The following is a 19,050-nucleotide window of genomic DNA, read 5'->3' on the forward strand; positions in this document are numbered from 1 at the left end:
TGGAATTTCTTCTCCAGTCTGGACGTTCATTAGTGAGCTTTATTACAAAGCACTTACATGACCAAACACCTCCCATTCCTGAACTCATGCACACAAATAAAGAGTTTGATTAGGGGTTTAATTTTAGACAATACAACAACTTATTCACAGATATTCTTTTAAGTAGGTTAGGAATTAACCTCCACATAAACAGTTATGGTTTGCACAGTTCTTAGTGATATAGATAACTTAGTTTATCATCATCGGTCTGTATGTTAGTGTGAAATCGTCCAAATAGGATCTTTAGCTTTATTTTCAGGGAACCTTTAATGTATTAGTGCATATATCTGATGATAACAGAGGATAAAATGAATTCTGAATGTTTAGGCAGTGTATGCAAATCAGTTATTAAAATGGCTTAAACAATTTTTTCCCCAATTCCCTTTACTAAAATGTTCCAAGAAAGTTGTGCTGAGTTGTAATACAAGTGTGAGCAACTCGAGCAGCTCAGAGCGAGGCTATTCCATGTTGCAGTTTAATGCTACTGTAATGCCCTGAAGTCTATTATGCAAAGCGCGGTCGCAGTCTAGTGCCGCGCGGACGCGCACAGCTATATCCTGTGACTGAAAGCATCCCGACTTCATTCACCCAGGACCGCTGGGAGCTGGCATCAAACTCCTCTGCGCTGCAGAGCGGAGATAGATTTTATTTTTTTTTTACATTTTTTTCCGTCCTCGTTTTACGGACAGACCTGGTCGATTTGTTGGAGGTGAGTTTTAAATTTAAAAATTTACCCACCGAAAATGCCAAGACGCTCAAACGCTGCGGTGCGCAGAAAATGGGTGATTTTAAACGGATCATACTGAGGACAAAATGATGGATATTCCTGGATATGTGATTGCAAAAAAAGTTTCAATACCTCCATCGGCACCTGTTCGGTCTATACAGGAATGAAGAGCAGCTGGACATACACTTGATCTCAAGTCTGATTATGTGATTTGCTTTATGCTTCAGACGTGCGGACCAATGACGGTGGAAACTTGAGATTTTTACTTCTTAAAATTTTATTTTATTTTTTAATTTGGACCTTTTCCGGTCACTGTTTGATCATTCTGCTGAATCTCTTTGGCAGTGACTTATACTGGCTGCACAGCAGGCAGAAGTTTGCTTCCACACTTTTAATTTCGTTCAGGATTTCAAAGCTCATTCGAAGTTTTTTTTTTTTTTTTGTAAGCTCTTTCATTGAAATTGAGGAGATAGTCTGTCCTCCCGAGGGATGATTCTTGGCTCCCCTGAGCAGGGAGCGACAGTCCGGCTCCTTCAGTGGATTTTCGACCTTTTCTGGTGCCTATGCAGTGGATCTGAGAGGAGATGAGAGCCGCGGTCTACCACATCCTTGCTGGCTACCTCTGCGTGTTACGCACCGTTGCTGAGGTGAGCTGAAGGAAAATATTCTGTATTTAATCTTGCTGTGAGAATTTTCGCCACAGGCATTTAGTTTGGAGTGAAATAATACAACTCACAGAGAAACAGTCCTGAGGGTAAATGTATTGCATGCACTAAATTAAATCTAGTTTATCTGCGTAATTACGCACGGACATGCATTTTACGCACAGTTACCTCTTTGATGCACTACTTTTTGATAACCCGCCACCGAGTCAGCTTAAAAGCCAGTTGCAGATAAGTAGCGTTTGCATGTTCTTGATTTACGGACCAACTGTTGCAGCATTGTATTCCCGCCCCCAATAAACCCACCCACTTTATTCCCACAGGAGTCTCCTCTCCCTCAGGAGCTTCTGGAGCGGCTCTCTCGCAGCGAGATCCGCAGCATCAGCGACCTCCAGCGGCTGCTAGAGATAGACTCCGTAGGTAAAGCACTTCATTATAATACAAGTCTCCCAAAAACTGGATTAGTGATCCTTACAGAAAAATTAGGTTATTCAGCGCAAAAAAAAAAATTCTAATAGAATTAATAAACAGGGAACAGATAAGGACACGTGTTTTTAAAAGCAAGTGTAGCTGTAAGACTGTATCACATTTGTGTTTATGATGAATGTAAGAGTCTCATGGAGCAAGAGTGGGCAAATGTAATGTGGGGACAGACCTCTGTGGCATAAAGTTAAGTAGTGGGCTACAATTTTTGAATGAATTTGAAAAGTCACAGGAAGTTACTGTAAAATCTCATGTTTTATTATTAAAGTGATTAAAAGAAAATGTATTTGAACTTCTGAAATTAGAACCAATGCATATATTTATCTTATTCTAGCATGTCGTGGAAAAATTATGTACCTGTAGTCTTAAAAAGATCCAGAGCAGGCCTTAACTTGACTGAGTTACTAACAGATAAACATCAGGCACACAGAGCTTACATGTGATAGTCATGGCTGCTTCCCTCCCTGTCCCTGTCTTTGTCTTCTCATCTCATTGCTGGATGCTCCTAAAAAAGACCGGCCACAACATTTGTTTCTCCTAAAAATTCTATTGTTTCATCTCTGCTCTGCTAGCTGTTGACACTGTAGCTGAAAACACTATAAAGAGGGTTTTGTGTGCTGTTAAATCATAAACAGTCTACAGCTTTTGAAAAAAACGCCAGAGTTTGCCTTCAATAAACACTGATGTCTGTTTTCATTATCCAGGTAATAAATCAGAGCAGATTGAATCAGTGAGGTGAGACAGGAGGAAATAACTGTGGCATAAAACAGGCTTTACTGCATCCTCTCCTTGAATCAGACTCCAAATTCAAGTCTAATAAACTTTTTGCTGCATGAACTTTTTGTTGCCTGTGAAACTTATTTGATTTTTTTTTTTTTTTAATGTCGAGTGCAGTGCTGAGTGGTGCCACCATTAATCCTGGCATCATTGAGATGCAAATGTCGAGTGTGACGGCTCCCCAGCTCGGTGGGGGTCAAGTGGCTCACTTCATTATACTGTTGTCATGCTGCCCATTATTGGTTTGAGAGGAGGGCTCGCTGGAAGGCTGCTGTGTTGCTATGTATAATTCATGCTCAAATTCCTGCATGTCAGGGCGAGAGAGGGAGACGCACAGACTCAGAGAGAGAGAGAGGGAGATGTCGGAGGTGGACTTTGTTGTGTTTTAGAAGCACATTGTGTATGTAGGCAGGCAGGCGTGCGTGTTTGTGTGTGTGACTGTTTGCATACACATGTGGCAGCAAGAATGAAGAGCGCACACAGACATCTACTCAATGACAAAAAGAAGTGTCAGGCTTGGTATTCGGGTTCAAATTAAAACAGTCCTGCCTAGACATCATTTACTCTGATTTCCTGGAACCTTGCTCTCTTTTCCACCCACTGTTTTGCACACAGACACACAAATCTACATAAATCCTCACTGCACACACAATCTTCACTCAGAATTTACTGGCTTTATGCATGTCTGTGGATATCCTGTGGTTTGGAAGTGCTGAATGGTTTGAAGAATCTGCAAAAGCTGTGAACACGTCTTCTAAAAGACATACACACACACACACACACACACACACACACACACACACACACACACACACACACACACACACACACACACACACACAAATAGTTCAGATTTAAAACTGAGCCTCGAGGGCACAGTTGGCTAATATGAATCTTTATGCTGTAAATTATCAGTTATTAACTAAAGAATAATATCAGCTTTAAGGGGCTTTCCTTAAAGTTTATGGAGACTATAGACTCAGATTGTCACAGCCTGCCAAATCCTTCCAGAAAAAGATCAATTTAACTTTAAGGTGCTAAAAACAACTAAACCAACAAACCAAATAAAAAAGTCTAAAAGCCTCCCATGCTCCTGCCACACACTACCACACAGTCACAGTCAAACGGAACTGACAGATATAATGTATGATCACAAGTAGAGTTTCCTGGTTTAAATGTAGATACAGAATACACGTAACTATAATATATGCAAAAAAGGCACATTAAAGTTACAAAACCGCCGCAAATAATTCTCATGTTAACACTCAGAAAGTTTAGGTTGGCTTGCAATGGGATGTCACTTCTGACTTAAAAAAATATATGCAGTGTGCCTGTGTGTCTTTATGTGGATTACATTTAAAATGTACCTGGAATATGCACCGAACCATCATTTCTTGTAGGGCCCGTTTACATGCAGAGAACTCAGTAGGCCACTGACATCATAACTCAGTTGAAATAACTAAGAGACACCTGATGAGGACATCTGTAATGAGCAGCTTGCTGCAGCATGTAAACACAATTTTTCCTTTTTTTTTTTTTTTTTTTTTTTATTTTGGTCAGTCAGCCAACTGTCTAAGTTATCCTGATAAGGAGATTCACGGTCCCAAGAGGATGAATTCCAAAGATATTCTATTTTGGCTTCACCAGCAAAGTGATGCATGAGATTTCCCAATCCTTAAAGCTTCAACCAATCAGGATTAAGTGGGCTTTTAGGATGGAGACTTTCAAGATGCAAGTGCTGAACCAGCTTCATTCAGACAGCAGATCAACTGAGGTGCTGCATCACAGTATTTCAACAAATAGGTATTATTTTAACTATGAATCATGCAAAATTACTTTGGTAGTGTCCAATAATTATATTATGGAGCTGCAAATGAGCATAAGAAGAAATCACCACTCTCACTCGAGAGAACATTTATTCTTCCCAGAAAATGAACTTTGTACATGCATTTTATCCACAGTAGTGCCTTAGAATGTGTCTGTGTGTTTGACACAAGGACCTCTGTTAACATGCAGAGTGTGTATTGTCTCAGTATGCTTGTGTTATTTTGTCTCTGTCCAGAGAACGAGGTGATAGAGGAGACCAAACACAGCTACCACAAGGACTTCTCTCACAGCTTCCCCGACCTAAAGAGAGCACACACTCACACCAGGCACAGGAGGAGCGCTGGTGAGACACACATACACAGAAACACACACACACACACCAAATCAGCTTGTCCCTGAGTTACACTGCTTAACTATGCATATTTTCTTCTTTTTATTTTGTAGGGTTCCCATTTCCTCTACATTATATAATGTTAATAAATATTTGTATCTTGTTCAAAAAAGTTACCATTTGTGCAGGTTTGATTAAAAATCTCTGACCTCTTTGCTCGTCCGCAGTGGTCGAAGAGGCCTTGCCGGCAGTGTGCAAAGTTCGGACAACAATTTATGAAATTCCCAGGAGCCAGGTGGATCCCACATCAGCCAACTTCATCATCTGGCCTCCCTGTGTTGAGGTGAAACGTTGCACAGGCTGCTGCAACACCAGCAACATGAGGTGCCAGGCGGCTCGCAAACACTACCGCACTGTTAAGGTATTGTCTCTCTCATGTCTGTACAGTACATGTGGCTATTTGTGTGTTTGTGTGTGTGTTCCTGGTTCAAACTCTTTTGTGTTTGAAAAAAGTTTTGAGTTTTCACATCACATTTGGAGAAGGTGGAGAGATAGACAGAGGGGGGGGTCTTGGGGTTTGCCCAGAAGCACAGACCTACACTGCGCTGATCAGCACAGTTAGACCCTGACATCACTTCCTGTGTGGCTGTTATTATTAGATTTCTCTTGTGCACTTGTGTGTCTGAGACATAGCCAGAGACTGAGCTTTCATTGGTAGTGATCTCCTGTGACAGTAGAAGTGTTTAAAAAAATGTTTAAGAGATATATTGGCACAATCACTGTGAACTATGGCAAGCATTTTATAAACATTTAGCAAAAGGCTTCTGTTTCTTGTCTTTTATTGGCACTGACCCTGAAAACACACAAAACGAATAATGGCACCGAACATGTAAATACGCAGCCACTTACTGGAGGTATACACTCTACACCTGCCAAAAACAATTACTCTCCTCAGCTTAACCATTGTGTGAGCCTGTGTGTGTGTGTGTGTGTGTGTGTGTGTGTGAGACTGAGAATCTGGCAGTGAGGTAGTTCATGAACATAATAGCTTCCTTTTGATCTCATCCAGAGCTGGAACTAAGACTCAGTAAACCCCAACTGGTTCACAGTCACAAGCGGCCAAGTGGGAGCTGACCCAAGGATTGTGTGTCTGTGCGTGTTTTCTGCACATTGCAGTGCATTTTATACATACACTTTTAAGCTGTGCTAATGACACTGGTATTAATATTCCCTTTAGTAATATGAACACGAAATATTTATAATAATTGCACAGGTTGATGGTTGATAATCAGGAGTAAGAGTAAAAGATGTGTAAGAGGTGTAAGAATGTGTTGCCAGAGGTCAAGAGGGGAAAAGTGAATAAAAGAGGAAGGGAGGGCAGTTTGATTCTCTGTGCTTTGGCCTGCTGAAACCCAATCTGAGATGAAAGGACTCATCCTTTGTCTGCTCACAGAGGAAATCAAAAATAAAGTCACTCACATGTGCTGAGATTCAGAGCTCAGAGGGTAAACGGTCACGACTGCAACTGCACTCACTTAGAGCCAAAGGGAAGATGGCAGCAGAGGGGTTTAGGTCGTGTGTCCATATGTGAGAAAACAAAAAAAGAGCATCAGTACTGCTGTACATGGAGAACACAGCAGGTTGGACCAGAATCTGTAATGCCAAGTCTAACTGAAATGATTATTTGTCCTTCTGTTGGAAGCATAGTTTGTATATTTAAAAAAATGGACATTGCCACTGTGATGTCACTCATTGGTATATGAAGTCTCCATTTGAACCCTCTGGTTGGTCACTGGAGTGATGTTACCAGCTAAGTTCAGCTGGTTTGCAAGAATTACAACAAGTGTGAAGTTAAATACAAATGAAACAGCAGAATTTCCCTCACTAGAACTTATTAGATAGGATGTTCCTTGCAACAGGCCGTATATTTGCCAAATAATTGCATTAGAAATGTTTCAAAAGGCAGCAACACACCAAACAAGGTTGGGTGCTATGGCTCAAATTACCCAAGGGGAAGCCTAGTGGACAGCTACTGGTGACGGCCACCTGTGTTGGTACACCTGTCAGTCAGTATTTTTGCTGCAAAGCTGAACATGCCTACGGGGAGTCTATGAGGGTTAGCTCAGTTTTGGAGGCTTAAGTGGTCATTAGAAGGACTGTAGTTATTATTTCCACAGTGGCGTCATCTCTCTCATTCACAATTTGCCATTTCATTTGGACTTGAATTTAATGGCCTCAGTGCTCGTGCACATATGTGTTAAGCTAGAGTGTGAAATAGACGGATTGGTGTTGCTTTGGTCTTATGTAAGTGCTGTACAATGCTGCACTGATGAAGAGCTAACTAAGAGCTTACAAAAGCACCTCTTAATTTACTAGTTGTCCTACCATACAGCTAACCCTCCAACTGCTCAGTTGTAGGAATTAATTGCAGACTTCAACCATTCAAAGTTAGTGCCCACCCCTTCTTGCATATTGTCCTGAAAGCCTAATTAATGTGACGTGTGCTGTTTAGCTACACAGCTTCTCACCTCAGCTGAACCTCTTTGTGCATTTTTGTTTTTTCTAAGTCTTAACTCTGCTATTTTGGAGTCTGTTAAGACTTGAAGCTGAGATCCTTGTGCAATTGGACCTGGCATTTTGCAGACTTGGCTCGCTAACGGGTTTTGTGGTTCTTTTATTGTTTATGTAAGTTTAGGGTATGTTGGGTGTGTACGTGTTCAAGAACTAGAAAGACCCATTGCTACGTGAGTAGCTACGCTCTGGCTTTTAGCATTGATGTCAAGTGTGACGTGTGTTGACACAAAACAAAATATGCCTCACTTAGTGTCAGTGAAATCAAATCTCCTATCAGTGCTCCACTCATTCTTCCAAACAAGCTCACACACCTGTGTGCTTGCACAAGTACAAGAAAGCATCTTATCTCTGCCACCCGTACTATACATAAACTAACTTTAATATTACTGTGTATTAACCATTACTTGGGATCAACAAACCTAGACTGTTTAAAACACTAAAATGCAAAGACACAAATTTGAACCTGACAAATGTTTGATTTTGGAGAAGTTTAGTACATAAGGAAATAAAGCACATGCGTACGATAGTTTAAAATAATGCAGTCACTGCCTGAAACTGTTTGATGGCTGTTGCATTTGGATTGTGGCGGCAAAGCGGAAACAGTAAAAGTGGAGGATGGAAGAGGCAAAGTTTACAACAAAAAGCAGGCTTTGATGATGGCCTTGCCTAAAATAATAACAAAGTCCAAGGAGATCCAAACAAAAATCCATACATATCCAAAATAGGGCAGATAACTAGGGCACAAAGGAGACACTAGAAACCTAAACCAGGAATGTAGCAGATCACCACAGCTGAAGTGACAAACGGGAGGGACGATACTATTGATACAACAGAAAGACAAGAATTAAAGCCATCGGAAACTAAAATACACACACACACACACACACACACAAAAATAACAATTAAAATGACACTGGCAGATTATCCGCTGTAGCTGTGTAATTAACACCTCCATTAGCTGTTTGAGAAACTCTCACTCTTTTGATTGTTGCTGGCAAACCAATTTTAAACAAGTAACTTATAAAAGCAATGTTAAAATGCACTTGATGGCAGCAGGTATGCTAATTTATCAAAAAACTGACGCTAAACCTATATGTCCAATGATAAAATCCAGTGATTTTATTTATATGTATGGCACTATACCACTTGTCAGCCAATTTGGGGTGTTTATTCTTTTTTCTCTAAACACTGTCTGCTTAGCTTACAAATCTGCGCAAGTTATTATTGAACAACACTAGCAGAAGGTAGCTAGTTTAGCTAGTAAGGTGCATCTGTATATCACTTTCATGCTAACTTTGACTAGTTAAACCCATTCTTAAAACACAACACACTTCCCAGAAAAGTCAAACATACCTTAGAATGTGTTTTAGTGCAACAGGACTTCAAATAAGACACACAGCTGTCGCTCAGAGTAGCTACACAGAACTGCAGCGTTTGTCATTTCTGCACTGCTTTCATTTTTCAAGCTTGGCAGTAACACTGGCTATACTAATTTATGTAGTGAGCCAGGTAGTTGGGGTTGCTCATGCCAAAGCATACTAAAAATACACTTCAATCCACTCCTTAATAAAGTTATCCCTCTGATGCGCTTGCTGTCTTTCCCCTCAGGTGGCGAAGGTGGAGTACGTGCGACGGCGGCCAAAACTGAGGGAGGTGCAGGTGAGGCTGGAGGACCACTTAGAGTGCATGTGCACCAACAAACGCCACATCAGCCCAAACTCAGACACAGACAATGGTAAGCATACATCTGTGAGTGTGTGTGTGTGTGTGTGTGTGTATACGTGGGTTTATGTTGGCTCATTTCACATGTTAAGGCTCCTCCTGTCTGAATGTGTCGACTGACACCAACTGAACTGATAACATCTGAGGCATTTACAGTGTTTTTCCTGCCTGCCTGACTTAGCCCTCCCTCAGGGGAGCATTTCCCTCCACACACACACACACACACACACACACACACACACACACACACACACACACACACACACACAGCCTTTCGTCAAAGACCCCCACTCCGTATTATTCAAATTAACAGGGGTTAACAAAACATGTTTTTAGTGCACAAAGTTTCTTACGGTTCAACCATCCTGCCATCATTAGCTGTGTGACTTTTGTTGACCCACCAACTTGCTGACTTCCTGCAGGGCACGCTTACATCAGCTGAATTTAAAGCAATATGTTTACAGCATATTTAGACCCTTTCAGACATGCAGCTCATTGTGTAATTGCAATGGCATGTCAGTCCTGTGAATATGTCCAGGCTACTTCTACATTATAAGCCAAAAAGAAAAAAAATATTCATGATTTAACTGTCATTTTAAAAAACACGTAGTTTATAGCTGTCAAAGACCGGCTGCAGTTGACAAAGTTTGTGTGCATTATATTTGTGTTTTTCTGTAGAAAAAACAGCTATGCTAAAGAAAGAAGCTGTGATTATGTTCCTTTCTTACAACAGGCATCAGGTGAAGCGCAACAGATTGATAAAGGCGTGGAGGAGACAAAGAGGATGATGGTGTGTAACGGAAAACAGGGACAAGCACCTTCTGCCTATGACTCCTTTACCACCTGCCATCAAAGCGACAGTGAAAGGTTTGACGGAGCATATTTTGCCTCATGAGCTTTGGGAGGTTGGATGGAGGATTACTGACTCACCTCATAAGTACTCTGAAACATTTTCCAAAAAGCAAAGCATCAACTCACAGACATGAACTCCAAATTTGCTGACGATTCTTTGATGGAGACAAGAAGCTATGAGATGATTAAAAAGAAGCAGAACTGAGGCGGGTTCTAGGATATTGAAGGACTTATTTTCTATATCCTGCTCCTTCTCCAGAGTATAAACCGCTCAGTGACTCGGATTATAAACTGGACAAAATCCTTTCTAGAAACAGTGACTGGGATTAGTTTTTGTACTCCAAGATTTACTCTTCCTCAGAAAAGCACTCACACGTATATCCTCTTATTTTTATAACCTCTCATTTTCTACTGCTATCAGTTTCTATTTCTGATATGTTATCCAAATAAAGAATGGATGGGGAAAGAGCCTTCCTATATGTTACTGATACTAATAAAATATTTATATGAAAACAAAATTGGGTGTGGTGATGAGAAAACAGCTTCTCACAAACAGGTTTGTTGGACTGAGTGACTGAAGGGTTTACATGAGAGAGATTATCTGTAAGACTGTGATACTGATGCTAAAAACCCCTTTGGATTTGCAACTGAGAGTAACACACACACACACACACACACACACACACACACACACACACACACACACACACACACACACACACACACACACACACACACACACACACACACACACACACTTAACCTTGGTAAAAGTGAGACTAGAAAAAGACATGGAAAAGCTGATTACAGAGCAGAGTAACCAACAGCTAACAAGTGATTTTTCTGTGTTATTAAAGGCTTTTGTTATTTCAAACCAAGGAAACGACAGTAAGAGCGGTATAGAGGAAGGCAAATGTTTTCGTTGGTGACCTCATCCCCTGACTCACTGAACAGAATAGAGAAGGTGACTTCATATCAAGCCGCTTACTTAATGTTCACTTTCATTACTGCTGACAAGGAGCTGTTTCATTTAGATACGCACTCGCTTCAGGCTCCAGTTAGTGAACTTGGTAAATCTAGTAGCTCTAGTTAAACTAGTAAAAAACAGAAAGCCACTTGGAGACCACAAACATCCATTAAGGGTGAGAATACACTCTTCTATTATGTACAGGACTGCCTCATATTATCAGTAGATATAATTGCATTTTTCCCTGTTACAGCATCCCTTTGTCATCAAGTGCTGCAAAACCGTTGGTGCTCATATGTTGGATTCTGCTCATTTGGTTTGGAAATTACATGCACGATGGCAACTCCAGCTTCAACCCATCAGTGATGCAACAGTGCTCAGTGCACATACACCAAAATTCACTGAGGCCTGCCCATGCCCATGGAGTCCTTCCATGGGGTAACAGATGGGGTAACAGTAAATGTGCCTAAAAGAAACGGTATGCGCAGGTTATTCTTGTATAATTTTAACAGAATCGATGGGACTTCCCTTGCAGCATCAAAAATTGTTCATATTTCACATCTATTGTGATTTAATGTATTCCTGTGGAAAGTTATGATCTTTGTCATCCTCAAGGGAAGAGAGAAATAGCCAAACAAGATTTCAATGGGATTAATAACAAAAATGTCAAGAAACCTTTAAAAAAGATATCTGTAGTTGTTTATTAGTATATGTAGCACTAATATTTAGCACATATAGTAAATATTTTTTAGTCTAAAAAAAACAAGCATTGGCTGCACTAATCTTACAGTAACTGCATTTGATGTATTATTTGGAAATGTCACATGAACAAATTCCACCAAATCAACGCAAAAAAAACTTGACAGCACTTATTCGTACCATTGACAGTGAAGGTGTCACACTGGGAGATACTGAAGAAGGTACTGTGGAAAATTCAAAATCTCACAGTGTGTGTATGTGTGTGTGTGTGTGTGTGTGTGTGTGTGTGAAACATTTTCTTCTGGAGCTTTTGACTGCAGTCCATGTCTGCAGTCTCCATCACCATTCAAATGCAAGCAAATACTGCAACATAAGCTTTGACTGCATCTATCACATATTAACATCAGAACCACAGCTGCCTTATGTCACAACTAAACAGCAAAAAATAGGGACTGTGGAGTTTGGTATGCTTTGCGGTGAAGACTTGAAGTTTTTCCTTTCTTGAACCTGCAGCACAGAGCCGAACTGTGTACTCGCAAGGCTGTTCCAATTCCCGCTGGCATCCCGCAAACCATGCAGCCTTGCATCCACCTCAAACAGCTCTTTGTATTTCAGACATGAAACACTTATTAAGACATGCGTCCTCAGCTACATTTACACTTCAAACGTGTAAAACAAATGTTTGCCGGTTGAGGTGGGGAAAAAGCAGACAGACGGGTGACTTCATCCAAGCTTGGGGTCACTTTGCGTAACTCACTTTGCTGCTATATTGCTCTTGGAGAAGCTGGTGTAAACCATGTGTAGACATTGGCCAACAGTGTAACCAGAGTGGGTAGTTGGTATAAATACGTAAATTTCATAATTGAGTGGTTCTGTGTGAGCTGCACAAAGACGGCACTGTTTGAAAACTTAAAAAAAAAAAAAGCTTTGGTTTTTGCCTTCAGTCAGTCAAATCTGCAGCAGCAGATTCACATGCGGCAGTTTCATCTGTCGTGTTCTCAGGATCCAGCTCAATATCAGAGATGTTAATGCTAAAAACAGAAAGTATCGTGTGGACATAAAGCACAGTTGTTTGTGTGAGAGAGAACAAAGAAAGAAAGAGGAAACAGATGGGATAAGACTGTGTAACAAGGTTTGAAAGGTGAGAGGGCGGAAATGAAAACAGGCTGGAATACAGGGAGTGTGTGTGTGAGAAAGAGAGAGTAAAACAGAGTAAGTGCGTCTTTGTGTGTGAGACAGGATAAATGTCGGTTTGTGTGTGTGAAACACAGAGAGAAACTCCATTTCTCTAAAGCTCAGTTAAGCAGATTAACAACAGGCTAGCTAAAATACTGAACTCTCTGCAGGTCAAGCACAACCTGATATAAGCTTATGGGAGTCCAGCTCCCCCTGTTTGGCTACAGATCCCAGATCAGATTACCAAACCTCCGTATTCCTACACACTGCCATTAAAAGGCTGGAAGTATACCTGACTCAAGGTCAGCAGGTTTAAGTAAAACACCTCCAGAGCCTTTATTGTTGCTGTTCTCTGGTCTAAGTTGACACTTAAAAAAAAAAATCAAGTCAAAGAATTAGCTTCACACACATTCTCTAAGTCTTAAAGGGGACCTGTTGTGTTCATTTCCAGCTTCATATCTGTGTTTTTGGTCTGTGTTAGAGTAGCTTTGCTTGATTCACAGTTCAAAATGATCCTTGTTTATCTCATCCTGGGCTTTGGTGCAGCCTTTCAGCCCAGCTTCTGTCTAAAACAGGCTGTTTTTTCCTAATCTTCCTTTGAGTCTGCTCTCTGTTTAAGACAGTTTTCCTTGGATTGGGAGTCCCTCACAAAAAAAAAAGAAACAAATTTGCTGCTGTTGTCCAAATCTTTCTGTGGACGCTCTATGACATCATAAATATACAGGAACTGAAAAAAAAACCTGTCTGACATTGAGTGTTTGCCTCACACAGGGATTACTTAGACATTTATGGACCTCAGTATTTGAACTTTGGTTAATTTGAGTATTCACTATTCTAATACTGACGCAAAATGAGTCATCTCTCATTTTTTATGTTTTGCTAGAAAAAAGAGATATAGGTTGCAATGATGTATTGAAATGTGCGAACATGCAGAATATAAAAAACAGTTTGTGTGCCTGAGAGTCGATATTTTGTATGACCACCTTCATTCTTCATGATTCATCCCCTGAGTTAGGTACTTTTTCCATGCTTAAATGATTCACAGATCATTCCTCTGATAATGGTCAAGTATAAGGGCTGGACTGAAAATGGATAAAAAAAATTAAAAAAAAAAAAAAAAAGCAGCCAATGTCCAAAGAAAAGCTTTGATAGCCTTTTAGAAAGCCTGGAAAACTATTGCTCAAGACAACTTCAAACATTACAAGAAAGTCTGGCTCCTTGGAAGCAAAATATCAGGGGTGGCTCAAGATCTTTGCACAGTGCTGCATTTAAAAAAAAAAACATAAAAAAAGACATAACAGTTCCCCATTAGTTAAAAATTAGTATTCTTTTTTTCCTCTTCTCTTCCCTCATCTCCCCTTTTCCTTTCCGTGTGTCACACAGAGCTGCTTTACCAGATAAACACGCCCCCCCTCCTACCATCAGGCTTGTTCCCACCACAGGATACAGCAGGGATGGGAGAACTGCAGCTGAGGTTTGGCATCATACAGTTGGATTAAGATTTACTGCTGGTGCGGTCAAAGCTGATGTTTTGGTGCTGGATACCGAAGAGAGGTTTTATTTCCACTGAATATGTGTGAATGATATCTGTCCAAAATATTAAAAGCAAAAACCTTGAGACTCAGACAGAAAAGGAAGGTAGCAGAGGAGGCAGTTTTTGAATTCTTGGTTTTCTATTACTTGCTTCCCAGTTGTGTACATTTTCATCCATCTGTGTCCCACATGTTAAAAATTGAAGATGAGTTCTGCCAGATTCACTTCGCTTTGAAAGAATATTGTCACCCCCAAGGTTTAAGCTGTGTTGTCCTAATGTATGCGGCAGGGTTGGATAGTTCAGTCATCTTTTTCTTGTTTTAACAGGGCATAACAAATCCATTCCTACATGTTGGTCTTCCTATTTCCTCTGTTTGCATATTTCCTCCTTCCTGTTTTTCTCCTTTACAGCCTTCAGGTAAACCAGCTGCCATCCTTGCCAGGCTCTTCCCACACACACACAACCCCAGAGCAGGCAGGCATACACAAAGGTCCCCGTACAGAAATCATTATTTTTCTGTGCTGCAAAAGCAGCATCTACTGTAGATGCTGCAGTCAGAGGTAATTTGACAGTTAATTGTGATCATGTTCAGATGTTTCCTTCATTATGAAGACAAGCTTAATATGATTATGTGACAATGCTTCCAGGCAACTGCAAGGTACAATGCAATTTTTTTTCCTTTGAAGACAAGTGAACTGTGCTTGAACTCAGTTCATGCTAACACTTGATGTACCCCTTTTAAAAGCCCCGCCCACATTTTCTGTCAGGATCCTAACCCCTGTGTAGGCTTGTCCACTGCACAATGTGTGGAGTACATGCAATATGGGGTTTAAGCATGAGAGTGGCTCTCAAACATTGCCAGATTATCTTAAACTATCTAACACAGAAGCATTTGTGCCAGATTAATATTTCTTAGCATTTAATTTATTAAATAAGCTGCTCTATCAGATGGGTTAAAATGCAAAGGAATCGCTGTACTTATTGTAAAATAAACTCAAACATGCTTTACTGTTTACATTTTTTCTTATATTTTTGATGAGCAATGTTTTTGGAGTATTATTAAAGGACACACAAACCTTAACTTGGTAAACTGTCTTGGGAAGGCCAGTTTACCAAGTTTTCCTTAAACTAAAACACATTTGCTTCAGCTGCAATTCCATGATTTTGACCTTGGGTTTGTTCCCACATGAAGTATGAAGCAGGCGCTGGCTGCTGCAGGTCTTTGTGTCGCCTCAGGGGGAAAACTGCAGCCTGATCACTATCAAGATAGTCCCGCAAATTCACCTCTTAGCCACAGACCTCCTGCTCTGCTATTCACTGTTTGACTTCAGCTCAGCTTTCTCAACGACATAAGCCTCTTTCGCACACACAAACACATCAAAAAAGCTGTCCTGCTGTCAAGCACTCCAAGTCACTCAGCAATATAAACCCCCTTCTCATCCCCCCCTCATCATCGTCGTCTCCATCCCCTGTAGCTCCACCATTGTCTTTGGTTGGGCAGAGCAAAAGGCCTGCTGCTGCCACTGAGCGACACAAAGATGAAAGCAGCAGCGTGGCTGAAAACAAAAACAGAGAGTGGGAATGAGCATCCCAGGGGTTAAGTGCTTTCTGATGGAGTCGCTGTGGGAGGGAGACGGATTATTAACAGATAAAGGTGTGTGTGAGTGTGTACGCACCCTGTGCCCATCTCAGCTGATGTCATGTCACACAGTACTATTACACAACATTAAATCATGTAGCATTAAATATCGACCCCCCTGTGCAGACCCAGCAAGCCATCCGGAATCGTGACATTCCTCTAACCTATTTTGCAGGAGTGCAGCGGAGTGTAGAGATTAAGCCTGATGGCACATGTAGCTGTAAGCAAAGTCGGTCTCGGTTTTTTATGTCAATCTAACATGTTTCCTCTCTCTTTAATCCCTCTGTGGTCGTGTTCTCATTTACCACAAAGCCATTACGAGCCATTGTGATAGCAGAGGAGAGCAAGAGCATCTGCAAGAAAGATAATATTTATATGTTGGGCTGAATATTAATGCACATGAGAGACTGAGATTTTTTTTAATGCTTTACATATATAATATGTTTATTTATGCATGCATATATATATATATATATATATACTGTAATAATGTTCATATAACACAATAAAGGGAGTTCTCCTTAACCCCAACCCCAATAAAATAAAAGCTGCCTTCCTATGAAAACATTTTCTGACCTTTTGAGATAAGAAAGCAGCCTTACAAAAGCCATAAATAGCAATCTAATCTTCAAGTTGAATCTATTTATTGTCTTCTCTTTGTGGTATGCTAAAAAAAAAATTGTGGCAGTTCAGTAAACAGAAAATCTCCCAATTAAACAATTCCTTGTACACTCTTAAAACAAAAGTGGAAATTTTTTCCATTAAAGATAGATCTAGAGTCACAAAATGCTAATGTTACAAGAGGATCAGCCAGCGTCTGCATGCAGGAACGGGGTCAGTGAGGCTCAGCAGATGATAATCTTGGAAAATATGGTGAGTGGGAGACACAGAGTTGACAGGAAGTTTAAAAAATGCAAGTTTAAAAAGATAAAGTGTCCTCATGTTGCACTCAAGAATTATTACACATCCCTCTCAGAAGCAAGAAAGAAAGACACTGACATTAATATAACTCACGTTGCGCTGTGAGTGTGTAAAGTTATGCTGGTGGTGTTGTGTCACGGACAACATTGTTGACTGATCAGTGCAAGAGCTCTACTCTGAGTGAAATTTTGAAACAACTGTCAAAGAAACTGTCGTCTCCTAGAAAGCAACCCCATAAGTCATGTGTCCAAGCTGTTATTATGGCCTGTAGTTTTTATCCTCCCACACAAAATAAAGTGTGTGGATATAGTCGTCATACCATCGGTCTGTTTGTCCATCCATCTGTCCACGAGCTTTTACCTTTCTGGTCTAGACTCCAAAACCACAAGGAGCTGAGCCATGAAATTTGGCATATGTGTCCTTTTCTCTTCAAAGATGTGCAACACAGTATTCATATTCCTGGACCATTAGTATCCTTTGTAAACTTTGGCTGTACAACATGGAGGATTTCAGGCTTTTAATGCTAGGATACTATATGCAAATTATATGCAGCCTCTTTCTCATGCCTGATTGACTTTACCTAACCATGTGATTATATTGTGCTGTGTGACTGGCTATACCTACTTGACCATTATTGACTGAAATGGAGATAGTGGGGATTCCCCATAATTACACTGAACAGCTGGCAATTGCTTGACAGTGAAAAATGGGGGAATCCCAAATTTGTAGGTAAAGAGCCAGTCTGTTTATGGTAACATCAGTTCTAGGCTGAAGCCTTATTGATAAGCTTGTGATGCCAACTTCTTATTGGCTGAGCATTGTTTAACATGTTGGTCAGGAATGACACATGGGCATAAATAGTACAGCCTATGACTCATCATTGGGCAATATTAAAGCCATACCAAGCAATGTTGCTGAAATGCAAGCAACATGGTTGCCTTATGAATATAGTGATGTTATGTATAATGAATTGATATCAGCAGATTATGTAGTATGAGTGCATTATGTTATAATATTTCTGTACACACATGAGCATACTATGATGTAAATACCTTTTACATATGCATTATATCTGGCTTATTGTTGTAGATTATAGAAATAGAAAGTCATTATGTAGTATACACCCTTGTACAAGCAATAACTCCAATCTCATTGTACATCCTGTATAATGACAATAAAGGCGTTCTATTCTATTCTAAGAGTGCAGTATGGAGTTGACTATAAACTAGGCTTCATGACGCTCAGAGAGCAGCAGTTATAGACTTAAGTGTGTAAATAAAAGATTTAAGGTTTGTGAGTAAGGTTAAAAAGTTGGTTACCTGTACCTCTGCCACCACATACACTGCTGCCAAATGCAGTTTTTTTGTCTCTTTAAAATTTTAAACACATCTGGGTTGTTTCAGACAGAAGGAACAATTGACCAATATAATGAATCAGATGGGGGAACATCTTGAGTGGTTCATTTTCAAAGAATTTGAAAACAAATATTTATTTTTCTGAGCCCAGTTACTTTAATCCTGGCTGTAAAAAATGGTTCAAACATTCCAGTTGGCTTCAAGATAAAATTTTGAAAATCGTCCAATGAATCTTGCCATACTAAGTTAAAATAGTGAACACTGTAAATATTACTAGTTAAACATCAGTATGTTAACCCTATCACTGTGAGCAGAGCACTGTTAACATTTAACTTAAAATCTTAATTTACCAAAAGACAAAATTTAACAACTTATAATATTTTAACTTCAGATAATTTCCATACATTATTAGTTACCGTATTTTCCGGAGTATAAGTCGCACTTTTTTTCATAGTTTGGCTGGGGGTGCGACCTATACTCCGGAGCGACGTATATGTGACATTTATAACACATGAACCAAAATACTCCCGCCACTTGACATCTCCGTGAACTGCAGCGTTAAGGCAGTCTTGCGTAACCTCTGGGCGCAGTGGATGATGGATGGAGAGCACAGCTTAACGGCAACTGGGAGAATGCACCACCCAACTTTCCTGGAAGTCATTGGATGGATCAAGAAAACATGGGCTTCAGTGACAAACCATCCTGTTGGGATTCAGAGAGGCTGGAATAATTGGAACTGCAGCTGACGACGAGTCTGACTAACGC

The 19,050-nt window shown here is 40.3% G+C and overlaps 1 protein-coding gene across 1 annotated transcript; it reads left to right on the top strand.

Moving 5' to 3' along the window:
• Nucleotides 1-662: 662 nt before the first annotated feature.
• On the top strand, nt 663-10,473 carry pdgfaa (platelet-derived growth factor alpha polypeptide a). The gene is made up of 7 exons (XM_030737815.1): nt 663-748; nt 1,214-1,413; nt 1,752-1,848; nt 4,751-4,858; nt 5,074-5,267; nt 9,029-9,155; nt 9,876-10,473. The coding sequence occupies exons 2-7, from the start codon at nt 1,351-1,353 to the stop codon at nt 9,884-9,886; spliced, it is 600 nt and encodes a 199-aa protein (XP_030593675.1). The 5' UTR covers nt 663-748; nt 1,214-1,350; the 3' UTR covers nt 9,887-10,473.
• Nucleotides 10,474-19,050: the final 8,577 nt, after the last annotated feature.

The sequence above is a fragment of the Archocentrus centrarchus genome, chromosome 1 (genome assembly GCF_007364275.1).
Source record: "Archocentrus centrarchus isolate MPI-CPG fArcCen1 chromosome 1, fArcCen1, whole genome shotgun sequence".
NCBI lineage: Eukaryota > Metazoa > Chordata > Actinopteri > Cichliformes > Cichlidae > Archocentrus > Archocentrus centrarchus.

Excerpts from the sequence above, each read along its gene's own strand:
- pdgfaa (XM_030737815.1), top strand. The coding sequence starts at position 1,351 with ATGAGAGCCGCGGTCTACCACATCCTTGCTGGCTACCTCTGCGTGTTA. Across the intron at positions 4,859-5,073 it reads CAGGCACAGGAGGAGCGCTG|TGGTCGAAGAGGCCTTGCCG; the intron begins GTGAGACACACA and ends GCTCGTCCGCAG. Across the intron at positions 5,268-9,028 it reads AACACTACCGCACTGTTAAG|GTGGCGAAGGTGGAGTACGT; the intron begins GTATTGTCTCTC and ends CTTTCCCCTCAG.